Source organism: Notamacropus eugenii, chromosome 2 (assembly GCF_028372415.1).
Source record: "Notamacropus eugenii isolate mMacEug1 chromosome 2, mMacEug1.pri_v2, whole genome shotgun sequence".
Lineage (NCBI taxonomy): Eukaryota > Metazoa > Chordata > Mammalia > Diprotodontia > Macropodidae > Notamacropus > Notamacropus eugenii.
Window position 1 is genome coordinate 343,552,017 of NC_092873.1, and position 13,185 is coordinate 343,565,201.

The 13,185-nt window shown below is 41.5% G+C and overlaps 1 protein-coding gene across 5 annotated transcripts in view; it reads left to right on the top strand.

Moving 5' to 3' along the window:
• The window catches only part of ERN1 (endoplasmic reticulum to nucleus signaling 1), a 127,944-nt gene that overhangs the window by 85,097 nt on the left and 29,662 nt on the right, over positions 1 to 13,185 (top strand). For all 5 annotated transcript variants that reach the window (XM_072645820.1, XM_072645819.1, XM_072645822.1 and 2 more), the window contains 4 exons: positions 1,836 to 1,958; positions 5,136 to 5,237; positions 8,365 to 8,626; positions 11,908 to 11,986. In XM_072645820.1, the coding sequence (XP_072501921.1) occupies positions 1,836 to 1,958; positions 5,136 to 5,237; positions 8,365 to 8,626; positions 11,908 to 11,986 (566 nt within the window). The remainder of the gene's footprint in view (positions 1 to 1,835; positions 1,959 to 5,135; positions 5,238 to 8,364; positions 8,627 to 11,907; positions 11,987 to 13,185) is intronic.

The following is a 13,185-nucleotide window of genomic DNA, read 5'->3' on the forward strand; positions in this document are numbered from 1 at the left end:
GAAGCCATGAAAGAAAATCAGGCTCACTGGTCTGTGAAGGGCCATCTTCTGTGCTGTACATACTATAGCCAAATGCACTAACTACTTAATTTATTTCAGCATTTTTAAAAGCACTTTGTTATGTGCAATGACTGTGCTGGGCCCTGAGGGAGATGCAGAGATGACTAACTCTCCCCTCCAAGGGCATAGAATCTGGTAGTACTAGGCTTCAATAGCCTTGGAGTCAGAAAGACCCAGGGTCGAGCCATGCTTCTGACATGTACTGGCTGTGTGACCCAGAACAAGTCACCTAATATCTTGGCCCTCCAGGCAACACGTAGAACAAATTTCAGAGCAAGGGCCCACCTGCACTGATACTTTGCTTACCATGAGTTCCCTATTCTAATGAAATTAGAGGTCCAATCCAAAGTCTGTGTGTATATATAGACACATATACATATATATGTATGTGTATATATGTAAATATGTAAAAAGTCATCACAGATACCAGTTCCAGTTATGTGTGTTTGTATGTGCGTATCTGTATGTATATATATGTAAATATATATGTATGTATATTAATCATCACAACCAATTCCAGTTATGTATGTATGCATGTGTATTAGTCATCACCGATACCATTTCCATTTATGTGTATATGCATAAATGTGTGTATATTTAGGTACATGTGTGTGTTTATAGAACAGATACCAGTTCTAATTGTCTATATGTATAGACGTGTATGTGTGTATGTATAGAGGGTCAGGGCATAGTCTATATATATGTTCTATATATATGACTATATTCTCTGGAGATAAATACCAGCTCTAGTTGTGGAGAATATATTGTTTGTTGGGGAGGGAGGGGTGGAGACAGACCAACAATGTGATGAGTTCCCAGTGTAGAAGCTCCTTGTATTGATACAAACTGGCATCTTATCTACAGTTGAGAATGTGAAGTCATTGAGATATTGTGACTGACTCTCAGTCAAACAGGGGTGGGACGTGACCCTTTCAGCTGTGACCAACTCTCTAGCCATTCCTTCTTTATATGATGACTGAATAATCATTGGAATGATGGGAAGGGTGAATGATTGAAGAGTTGGGGTACTGCGTGTTCCCTTTTTTCTATCTCAGAGTTCGTTGGCAAAGAGTCACCCATTGTAGACCAAGGTGGGCATGTTCAAAACTGCCAGTCAGTTGGTGAACATTTACTAAGCACCTACAGCGTGCCAGGTACTGCATTAAGTGCTGAGGATACAAAGAAAGACACAAAATAGTCCCTGCCCTGAAGGAGGTTACACTCTAAAGGGGTAAGACGACATTCACAAAGCTGAAAAGTGGGTGAATGAGGAAAAGGAAGGTACCCAGCAGGAGGGAGGGCAAGACAATAGAGAAGCATTGCAGCCAGGTTAGAAATGAGGAGATTGCTGGCCCGGGCACCCTCCTGAAATAGAGATTTTGGAAGGATCCTCCATCTTCCACTCAGAGGGAAGGGTCCCAGGGTTAGAGGGTAGTGATGACACAGGGCCAAAGTGATCTTTGAGGATAGAGAGGGCATGGTGCGGAGGGTCAGAGGAGTGTAGACAGGTGGGAAACAGTGACAACTACTCCAGGTGTTCCCGTACTCCTGTGAGCTTTGGTCAGTTCCCCTACTGTGGAGTGGTGATGACCAGGGGATCAGCCAGGAGTCTCCCACAAAAACATGGCCTCAGGGGAGTGAACGAAGACTCCCGGCACTCATGGAAGCTTGGGTCCTCTGACTTAGGGTGCTTCCAGGGCACAGGGTGGTGGTTTCTTTTGACTGCCCATCTCCACCTCTGATCACCTTTTCAAGAAGGCTCTGTGTCCTTCCAGGTAAAAAGCAGGACATTTGGTACGTCGTTGACCTTATGACTGGAGAGAAGCAGCAGACTTTGTCCTCAGCATTTGCAGAAAGCCTCTGTCCATCTACCTCTCTTCTGTATCTTGGACGAACAGGTAATAATAATAAATCATTCTAATGATGACAGTAATAATAGTAGCTAGTATCTCTATAGCGTCTACTGTGTGCCCGAGACTGTGCTAAGCACTTTACAAATATTATCTCCATCGAGTCTCACAACAACCATGTGAGACAGGTGCTCTTATTATCCTCCTTTTGCATTTGAGGAAACTGAGGCAAACAGAGGTGAAATGACTTGCCCAGTGAAACAAAGCTACTAAGTGTCTGAGATTTGAATTCAGGTCTTCCTAACTGCAGGTCCAGCACTCTATCCCCTATGTCACCTAGCAGCCAGGTAAGAGAACTTTAGATGTTTTAGGGACAAAGTAAACTTCTTGATTTTTATAAGAAGTCATGGGCCAGTTTTTTGATATGTAGAAGTTGACTATATTCTCTGGAGCGTATTTTGGGAGGGAGGTCTTCACTTGAGCACATTCATCCTACTGGAGGGGGAATAATTTATGTGGCCTTATTTAACTACTCACATATTCCCAATCATTCTTGATTGGGGGGTGGACTCTTGTAACATGATGACACCTTAAAATTTACAGCATCTTGTGAAGACAGTTTTCATGGCTAAGGCAGAGACACCCAGGCAGGCTGCTAGGTTGGAGGGGGATTAGGACATTTGTGGGAGCCTTGACTAAGAGGTGTTAGTGGAAAGAACAGGAGATTTAGAGGACATGGTTCAAAATCCTGGCTCTGCTACTTAATGGCCGTGACATTGGACAAGTCACTCTTCTTTTGGGTGCCTCAGTTTCCTCATCTGCAAAATAAGAAGTCAAAGGTTATCCAAGGGTACTTCCATCTCTAAATCTATGAACCAATGATTGATCTTTTTTTTTTTTTTTTTTTAAAGAATGCAGTGGGGCTAAATGACTTGCCTAGGGTCACACAGCTAGTAAGTATCTAAGGCCAGATTTAAACCCAAGTCCTCCTGATTCCAGGGCATCTACTGTGCCCCAGCAGTGATTGATCTTGAGAATCAGAGTTGTGTAGTGGAGAGGTGGCCAACCTTGAAGTCAGAAAGATCTGCCATGAGTTGTGTGACCATGGGTAGATCACTTAACTTTTCAGTGTCCTAGGCCATTCTTGGTGACTATAAATCACAGAGAAGTTGATGATCTGTATTCATAGAGCAAGTTACCATACTGGTGATACCTCATATTGATAAAAATCACATCTGTAATCCCATCCTATCCCCAAAAAGGGTGATATTAAACCATGTTTGGGGTATTTTTTTTAATGTGGAGAGCTATTTATGTTTTCTTATTCCCCTTCTCCATCCTTCTTCCACATTCCTCTTGCTAAACCTGCTAAGGCAGTGCCATGATCTATGCTCTGAATATTTGAGAAATAGAGCTATATATCAATGAGCTCTTAGTAAACTCACAGTGGCAACTCTGAACTCAGTTAAACCTCTCCTAGCCCATAATCATTTTTGGTGGACCCCTGGAGCAGGAGTAGGCAAGCTCCCCAGAAATGATCCCTGTCTGAATTAGATGTACAGATATCCATCCATGTCCATTGACAGAACTGTGAAGTGAGATGGTAAGAGTGGAGTTCCATTAACTATCCCACTTTACGTAAAAATAGCTATCTTTGTTCTGTAAGAAGACTCCTTGACTCAGTCCATTAGGACTGACTATGAACAGGGCCTGTGTACCTCATTCAGAATCAATGAAAACCACTGCTAGAAAGACCTGGTTACACCCTGTGGAGCTTGTATAAAAAAAGGAGGAGGAGGTGGCACTATCCCTCAACCAGATAGTGAGAGGAAGGAATGAAGTCATATAAAACTTTAAGAGATGGCAGCCCTTTACAAAATGAAAAAAAAAAGGACCTGCAACACAGGGACATCTAACCTAAGGAGAAAGAAAAGACAGGACTGAGCTGTAGCAGAGAAGATTTGGGGGAGGGACATTGACCTCCTCAAAGGTATTTCAGATATACTCAATACTAAATTGAGTATATTTTCAGATATACTCAATTCTGAAATATTCAAAGGTATTTCAGAGCACAAGATTCCAACTGACCCCATCCGCTGAACCCACTTACTCAATAGCTATGCAGAGTTCCAATGAAAAGGTCTACTTGTTATCCAGATTCCCTTTCTGATGCCTGTATAAACCAGACACCATATTATAATCTACTTCTTCATTACCCAGACATTTCTGGAAACCTGAATATTGCTTCAACTACAAATAGGTCAGGGATTGACTTGGAGATAGATAACAATGTAAATTAGAAATATAGATAGAAATAGAAATTAAAGAGTCAAACTTCCGCCTAAATGTTAGGAATTTTCCTGACTGGGGGCTCAGAGCAATTGTGGTGGTACTTATAACTTTTCATTTAAATTACATTTCCTGAAATCAACGAGATGGACACCTTAGGGCTCATTATATTTCCCTTGGGCATAATATGATCTAATTATCATAACTATTACAGTAGTACTGTCTAACTGACTTGCTTCTGTCAGCAAAGTATAAATTACATAGGATTTTTTAAAAAACATTGTTGGTCGTGGTTAGCAACTAAATTCTTCTTAAGTGCTTGCTTGTGAGAGGGAAGCGACTCTGGATTCTCAAAGGTCATGGTTATGGAGTGTAAATCCCTGATGGGTCTTACTAAGCTGGAAAGTATAGACACACTGGAAGGTGATGCAGTTGTAGTATGAGGACTAGCCTAGCTAAGTTCAGGTAGGTTCATACATCCCCAGAAAGTTGGCCACACCTCAAGGTACCGACTAAGGTGTATCCAGGGAGGAATTTTGATCTGTGGTGACTGAAAGAATATTCACATGAAAATAAAATCACAGTTCTGATGAAGTGCTTTCTAAATCTAGGATAAGATTTATGGCTGTTTCTTTTTATTAAAAAACAAAGTTTTAGTGATAGCTTTTATTTTAAACATGGAAAGGATTCTCAGTAATCATTCCTTCCCTGCCCTCAGGCCCCATCCCTGAAATCTTCTAACAAAGAAGAACAGTTAAACAAAGCCAGTAGTTGTGCCTGATAGCGAGCTTGAGGAGAGGGGCATGTTTCATCATTTGGCCGTCTAGAACCAAGATGGGTTATTGGATTCTTATATCTTTTAGTAAATGTTTTCAATTACATCATTCTAGCCATTTTTCTTATTCTTCCAGTTTTGATGAATATTTATTTCCCCAGAGTATACCATCACCATGTATGATACAAAGAGCCGAGAGCTTCGCTGGAATGCTACCTACTTTGACTACGCGGCAGCTGTACCGGAAGAAGACATGGAGTACAGTAAGAGTTGGAGGGGCCTATGATAGATAGATAGATAATTAAATGGATGGATAGATAGATAATTAGATGGATGGATGGATAGATACTTAGATGGATAGATAGATAGATAGATAGATAGATAGATAGATAGATAGATAGATAGATAGATAGATAGATAATTAGAGGGATGGATAGATAGATAGATGGAATTTATTAAGTGCTTATAATGTGCTAGGCACTATACATATAAATACAAACAAGCAAGGCAATCCTTGTCCTCAAGGAGCTTATGTTCTAGGAGGGGTAGGGGGTGGGAAGGGGAAGGAAAGAGCACACAGAAAGGGAGGTTGGAAACAGGGCCAGGGGGGTAAAGATAATTGTGGAGTGACCTGGAGGCTCAGTTCTGAGCAAGCGTGGCTTTCCCGGGTAGAGATCAAGGTCTCACTGGGTGTGTGTCTAGAGAGGAGAGATAAGAATGAATGCCCAAGTTCAGCCCAAGGAGTGGTGTGGAGTAAGCTGAGAGATGGGCAAGGAGAACTGGTTATAAGTGAGATAAGGTGAGAGCTTGCTTATCCAAGCCTGGCTTTCCAGTACTCTGGTTTGGGGTGGGATTGGAGAGGGAGAGGTCAAGCAGTATAGATAGGGTAGAGATATCCCATAAGTGGAACTTGGATGCTGGTCTTTTTTTTTTTTTGATTCAGGAAGTAAGAAAGGTAGCTTCTGAATGCAGAAAATTGGGATTTCTTTCAAAGACCAGATTCCCAAATCTTATGTAGTGCGATGGTGCCAGACAAGTAGAAATGGCAGCCATTAAGCCATACAAGAGGATCCCTGGAGGCTGCATTGAGACTTAATTTTAAAATGTGATGTTATCCAGAGCCTCTAAGTGGTGCAGTGGCTAGATCACTCATCCTGGAATCAGGAGGATCTGAGTTCAAATTCATCCTCAGACACACACTAGCTGTGTGACCCTGGACAAGTCACTTAACCCAATTACCCCTCCCCCCCAAAAATGGTGCTTTCTATGTTTTATTGTACTTTTATTTATTTTGTTAAATATTTTCTAGTTACATGTTAATTTGGCTCCGGTTTGCTTCAGGAGGATCTTGGACCTTATGTTTGGCATCTCTGGTACTGGGGAATCAGGTTTTAGACTTGAAGTGAAGAGGACCTAAATTCAAATTCTGCCTCAGTCACTTGCTAGCTGTGTGACCCTGGGCAAGTCACTGATCCTCAATTTCTTCATTTGTAAAATGAGGGGATTAGAGTTGATGGCCTCTGTTACCCCTTCCAGCACTGGCTTTATGATTCTATAACTATCTCCAATAAGAACTACTGCACAAATCTGTATGAGGAGAATTCCTAGAATATTGAGAACTTTAGCTAGGGAAGGAGGGAACTCTGTGTCAGAGAGGAGGCTGAACTGACCAAAGCTGAAAATGCCCAAGTGTGTGATATCAAAAGAAGGAGCAAAGTTTTTGACATACCTAACATTACTCCGTTCCCCTTCTCTAAACTGACACTATTAATTTACCTCATGGAAATGCAACGTTACACGTAGGCAGTTGGTTAAACGACATTGCAGCAGGGTGCCATCCTTTTTCAGGGGAGTTGGCCTGTACTTTGCTTTATTACAAAACAGTGATGACTTAAGAATTCTGATCAATGCTATGACCAACCACAGAGCCAAAGGACCATTAAGGAAGCATGCTACCTATGTCTTAACAGAGAGGTGAAGGAATCTGCGTACAGATTGAGACATATAATTTTTGGACGTGATCAGTGTGGTAATTTGTTTTTCTTAACTATGTTTGTAACAGGTTTTGTTTTTACTTTTTCCCCCAGTAGTGGGGCGTAAGTGGGAACAGGGAGTAGGAAGGAAAGAAAATAGGTTTTTGATCACTAAGAAAATTAAACTTAAAAAAAAAAGTACTTTGGAAAAAAAAGTGCCATGCAATTTTATTTAAAAAAAGGTGGGTGTTTGGGGCTGTGTTATGCAGAATATGCTTATATTTCTTCTTATTGGCTGAGTTGCCTCAGAAATGAGAATCACTGCTGTTTTCTTAGCTTATATCTCAGAAGAGGCCTAAAGTTTCGGTGTATTTTCTGGTCCAAGAAAGACTTGGCTCCCTTCTCCCTTCCTGAAATGTCTCCTTGCCTAAATGTTAGCCCCGCCTTCTGAACTATGGGTAGGCAGAATGTTTTGCCATGAGTCCTAGTTTCCTTTCAATTTGCTTGCTAAATTTTAAAAAATTGCCCACAAAAACCAAGACCGATCAGACTTCCTTATCCCTGTTGCCTTCTTCCTCGAGATCTACCTTTACTTGTTGAATAAAGCAATTCAGAACTTTGTGTGGGAAATTGGCTTTGGGAGGGAACCTTCTCAGTTTCATAGTTGCAGGTATTTCTCAAGTCTTTTGGGTTTTTTTTCCCCTCAGAACCACTCGGATTTCCAAATTTTATGGACTTGATGGAACTCATGCCAATCAATGATTTTCTGGAAAGATGGGGAAATGTCCACATCAGATTAGATTAAAAAAATTTCTAACATTATAATAGAGTGCACTTTAATGTCATTGATTGAACTGAAAAAATTGGCAGAGTAGTCCAGTTTTTCCATTTTGGAGAGGAAAAAACTGAGGACTAGAAGAAATTAAGCAGCTTGTCCAAGGTTGCATTGGCAGTAAGAAAGGAAGGAAGGAAATAAGTATTTAATAAGCTTCTACTCTATGCCAGGCACTGTGCTGTTATCTCATTTGATCTTTACAACAACTCTATGGGGTAGGTGCTGTTACTAAATCCCTATTTTACAATTGAGGAAACTGAGGCTGAAAGACATTAAATGACTTGCCCAGGGTTGCATGGCTGCTAAGTGTCTGGGATAGGATTTCAACTCAGATGTTCCTAACGCTAGGCCTAGAACTCTATCCACTGCACCAGCTAGCTGCCTCATCAGCAGCAAGTACAGTAGCTGGACTTTGCCTCCTAGATCTGCTATCTCCAAATCCAGTTCACTTTTCACCACTGCCCCATATCTTTTGTTTTCCCAACTGGGCACATGTCCAGTAGCCACCGATGAGGACGGGATGTGGGTGCAGAGATGGCTTGAGAGTCTGTGTGAGCTTTTGTGTGTTTCTGCCTGCTTCAGAGATGTCCCACTTTGTGTCCAATGGGGACGGGCTGGTAGTGACTGTGGACAGTGAATCTGGAGATGTCCTGTGGATTCAGAATTACGCCTCGCCGGTGGTGGCCTTCTACATCTGGCATCGGGAGGGCCTGCAGAAGGTGATGCACACCAATGTTGGGGTGGAGACGCTGCGCTATCTGACCTTCATGTCTGGAGAGGTGGGGCGTATCACCAAGTGGAAATACCCCTTCCCAAAGGAGACCGAGACCAAGAGCAAACTGACGTGAGTGAGGGTTGGAGGTCGAGAGGTTTGGGGTTTTGGTTCAGATTTTCTCTGCCAGGAGACAAACATGATGATGATGATGATGATGATGATAGCTAGCCTTTGTATTATCACTCAATGAAGGGCTACATAAAAGATTTTATACTGTTTTACTACATTAAATATAGAGCACCAGACCTGGAGTCAGAAGACCAGCATTCAAATCTGACTTCAGACCCTTACTAGCTGTGTGACCCTGGGAAAATTACTTTACCCTGTTTGCCTCAGTTTCCTCATCTGTAAAATGAGCTGGAGGACATGGCAAACCACTCCATTGTTTCTGCCAAGAAAACCCCAAATGGGCTCACAAAGAGTCGGACATGACTGAAAAACACTGAACAATGAACATTTATACAGTGCTCACTATATGTCAGGCACTGCGCTAAGCTCTCTAAGGTTATTGTCTCATTTCATCTTCACAGCAGCCTTGGGAAGTCGGTGCTATTATTGTTTTTCAGATGAGGAAACTGAGGCAGCAGATGTTAAGTAGCTTGCCCAGGGTCCCCCTCTCCCTGGGTACCTGAGGCCAGATTAGAACTCAAGTCTTCTTACTCCAGCTCCAGCTCCAGTATTCTCTCTCTTTACTGTCACTTACCTGGGGAAACTTTGGAACAAGACCACTCTTGTAGAAACATTTTCCAGGTTGTATTTCCTTACAGTGACACCTTGTGAGAAAGGCCAGTATAAGTCTTCTTATCTCCTTTTTACAAGCAAAGTAACTGAGGCCCAGAGTTGAGTTAAGTGACATGCTCAGGGTCACTCATTAAGTAGCAGAATTGTACCTTGAACCCAGATCTTTTGACTCTTAAATCCTCTGTTCTTTCTACAACTTTCTTCTTTTTTAAATTAAATTTTATATATTTTAACAAAATTTCTACTACTTTTAACTACCTTGGCAACTACCAGTAAGGATGGGGTAGGAAAGGGAGTAAGCTCACCCAAATAAGGAGGTTATAAAGTGTTTTATTGACCTAGAAAGGATGTCTCCCAGATACATGACAGCTGAAATGGGACTCAGGACCCTGATGACCTAACTCTGACTCCATGAGGCTGCTTTGCTCCTCGAGGTAGCTGAGTAACTCAATCCATAATGCCAGATCCCTTTGGTCCACCCCACCACTTGGCTTTTGCATTTCCCACTTTCCATCTTGTGAGGGCCCGACTTAAACCTTTCTCTCAGTTCAAGCCCATGCTGATAACTCTCTTGCACTGAACTCTGCAAGTTTTCTGCTTCTCTCCCTTCCACTCATCACTCCCCACCCACCACCTGTCTGAGAGGGGGTGCCTTCCAAAGCACACCCTCCAGAAATGTCCCTGTGATTTAGCTAGCCAAGTGTGATTATCTCAGATGAGAGGCCCAGAAAAATGTGATAATTTGTCCAGGGTCAAACAGTGATCAAGCTGAGATTGAGTCCCTTATTGTCTGACTCCAAATTCTCTATCCAGACTGACCTCTCCATTGCTCCTTTTTCATCCATTCTATATTCTAGTTAAACCGGCCTATTTGTTAAACTTCCACTCCCCCACCCCTTACCAAAAACTGAATTTACTTGGATACATATTGCATTGGGAGAGCCATTGCAGTGTAGCTGATAGAGATACTAACCATGTGGTCCTGGGTAAATCATTTCAGTTTCTCAGTGTTCCAGTTAAATCTTCAAGACTGCTGATATTTCCTTTAGATGTTAGACAGAATCTAAGTTTCATGGAAACCACATGCTATATCCCCAGGCCCTAAAATCCTTACCTCACTCTTCTCTCATTTCTTTTTTGTTTTTATAAGTTAATTTATTTATTTTTAGTTTTCAACATTCACTTCTTTAAGTTTGAAGTTTTCTTCCCCTTCCTTCCTTCCCCCCTCCTCAAGATGACATGCAATCTGATATGGGTTCTACATGCATATTCCTATTAAACATATTTTCACATTAGTCATGTTGTATAGAAGAATTAGAATGAATGAGAGGAACCATGAGAAAGAAAACAAAACAAAACAAAGAAAATAGTCTGTTTCGCTCTGCATCCAGACTGCATAGTTCTTTCTCTGGATGTGGATGTCTTTTCCATCATGAATCTTTTGGAATTATTTTAGTCTTTTGCATTGCTGAAGGGCCAAGTCTAACAAAGGCAGTCATCACACACTATGGCTATTACTGTGTACAGTGTTCTCCTGGTTCTGCTCACTTCACTCAGCATCAGTTCATATAAATCTTTTCAGTTTTTTCTGAAGTCCGACTGTTCATCATTTCTTATAGCACAATAGTATTCCATTACATTCATATACCACAACTTGTTCAGCCATTCCCCAATTGACGGGCATCCCCTCAATTTCCAGTTCTTGGCCACCACAAAGAGAGCTGCTATAAATATTTTTGTACATGTGGGATTTTTTCCCATTTTTATGATCTCTCTGGGATACAACCCTGGTAGGGCAATGTGCATTTAACGAATGCTTGTTGAAAGTAGAACATTGGGTGCAGTGGATAGAGCATGACCATGGAGTCAGGAGGATCTGAGTTCAAATGTGACCTCAGACTATTATTAGCTGTGTGACCCTGGGCAAATCACTTAACCTTGATTGCCTCTTTAAAAAAAAAAAAGTGGAATGAATGTTTGTGTTTTGGAGGAAATGATGTTTCTTCTATTAACATTCCTTTTCTCCCAACAAATAAGCCCATTCCTGATTTACCTGGCAAATGAATCATTTAGAGTAGTGCTGTCAAACTCAAATAGAAGCAGGAGAAACAAAATACATAAAGATCCCTGAGGACCACATATTGACATACAAAACCACGTGTTTATTGATTTCTTTTTTTATTAGTGTGGTTGTTTAGTCATTTTTCAGTAGCATCTGACTCTTTGTGACCTCTTTTGGGGTTTTTTTGGCAGAGATACTGGAGAAGCTTTTCATTTCCTTCTCCAGCTCATTTTACAGATGAGGAAACTGAGGCAAACAAGGTTAAGTGACCTGCCTGGGGTCACGCAGCTGGTAAGTTTAATGAGTCCATTGAACTCAGGTCTTCCTGACTAAAGGCCTGACACTCTATTGACTGCGCTACCTAGCTGTCTTTTTATTAGTACATCAACACAGTAAGATCAGATAGGAACTACATTTTAATCTGGGTCAGACCACACTCACGAGTGCTGTGGGCCTCACACAGCCTGGAGGCCACATTCTTAAGGCCTGTGATTTAGAAATGCCTTATATTTCTGCCTTCTGTCCCCTGTCCCTTCTTTTCTTGCAGGCCCACCCTCTATGTTGGGAGATACTCCACCAGCCTGTATGCTTCCCCGTCAATGGTCCATGAAGGAGTTGCAATTGTGGTGAGTCCAGGATCTAATTCACCTCTGCCTTTTTTTTTTTTTGAGACTGAGTCTCCTTATTTCATCAAGTTTCCAAATATGGCAGCTACTCAAAGGCATCATAACCATAAGCCAGCACTTACATAGTGTGTACAGTACACCAGGCACTGTACTAAGTGCTTTACAATTATCTCGTTAGAGACTCACCACAAACAGCCTCCTAACAGACTTGGAAGGTTTGTTATTGTTGTTGAGTTGTTTTAGTTCTGTCCAACTCTCTGCGACCCCATTTGGAGTTTTCTTGACAAAGATACTAGGGTGGTTGTCATTTCCTTCTCCAGCTCATTTTACAGATGAGGAAACTGAGGCAAACAGGGTTAAGTGACTTGTCCAGGCTCATATAGCTAGTAAATATCTTAAGTAAGATTTGAATTTAATTCAGGGCCTCTCATATGTTCAGCCCAATTTCCTACACTTTATCATCAGCATTGTAGGAGGTATATCATTTTCTAATAGCAGCACCCTGGGCCAGTGCAGGACATGCCTTTTAAATAGAAGAGAATCCTATCCAGACTTAAAGGAAGATTGGGAACAGATCTATTGATCTCAGAGATCATCCGGCCCAACTCCAACAGGAAGCATGAGTAAGATCTCCTGTCTTTTTTTCCTTTAAGACGAAGGAACTGAGACCTAGAAAGATAGTCATTGGCCCAAGAACCCAGAGCAAGGCAGGAGCACCAAGGACAGAAGCTGGGCCTTATCCCCCAGGCCAGTGGTGTAGCTCATGAAAGATTAAATGTGGCCAGTGTAGTTTAAATATTGGACTGTAATTCTTTGAAGATTAATAATCCTCACATTAATAATTAATATATATTATATAAATAATTGATAATTATTAATCTTCAATAACTCTCAGTTAACCAGAGCACCCAGATCCCCAAGTAGGCTAGAGTTCAGTGACGTCATCTTGTCGTAAGAGTTGCTGCTTTCTTTTTTCTTTTTTTTTGGAGGCAGTCAGGGGTTAAGTGATTTGCCAAGGTCACACAGGTGGAAAGTATCTGAGGTCAAATTTGAACTCAGGTCCTCCTGATTCTAGGGCTGGTGCTCTATCTACTGCACCATCTAGCAGCCCCTTAAGAGTTAGCACTTTCACTAGCAAGATGTGGAAAATTGGAAAAGTTCAGTGCATTTTACATAGGGATGCAGACTTGAAACAAATG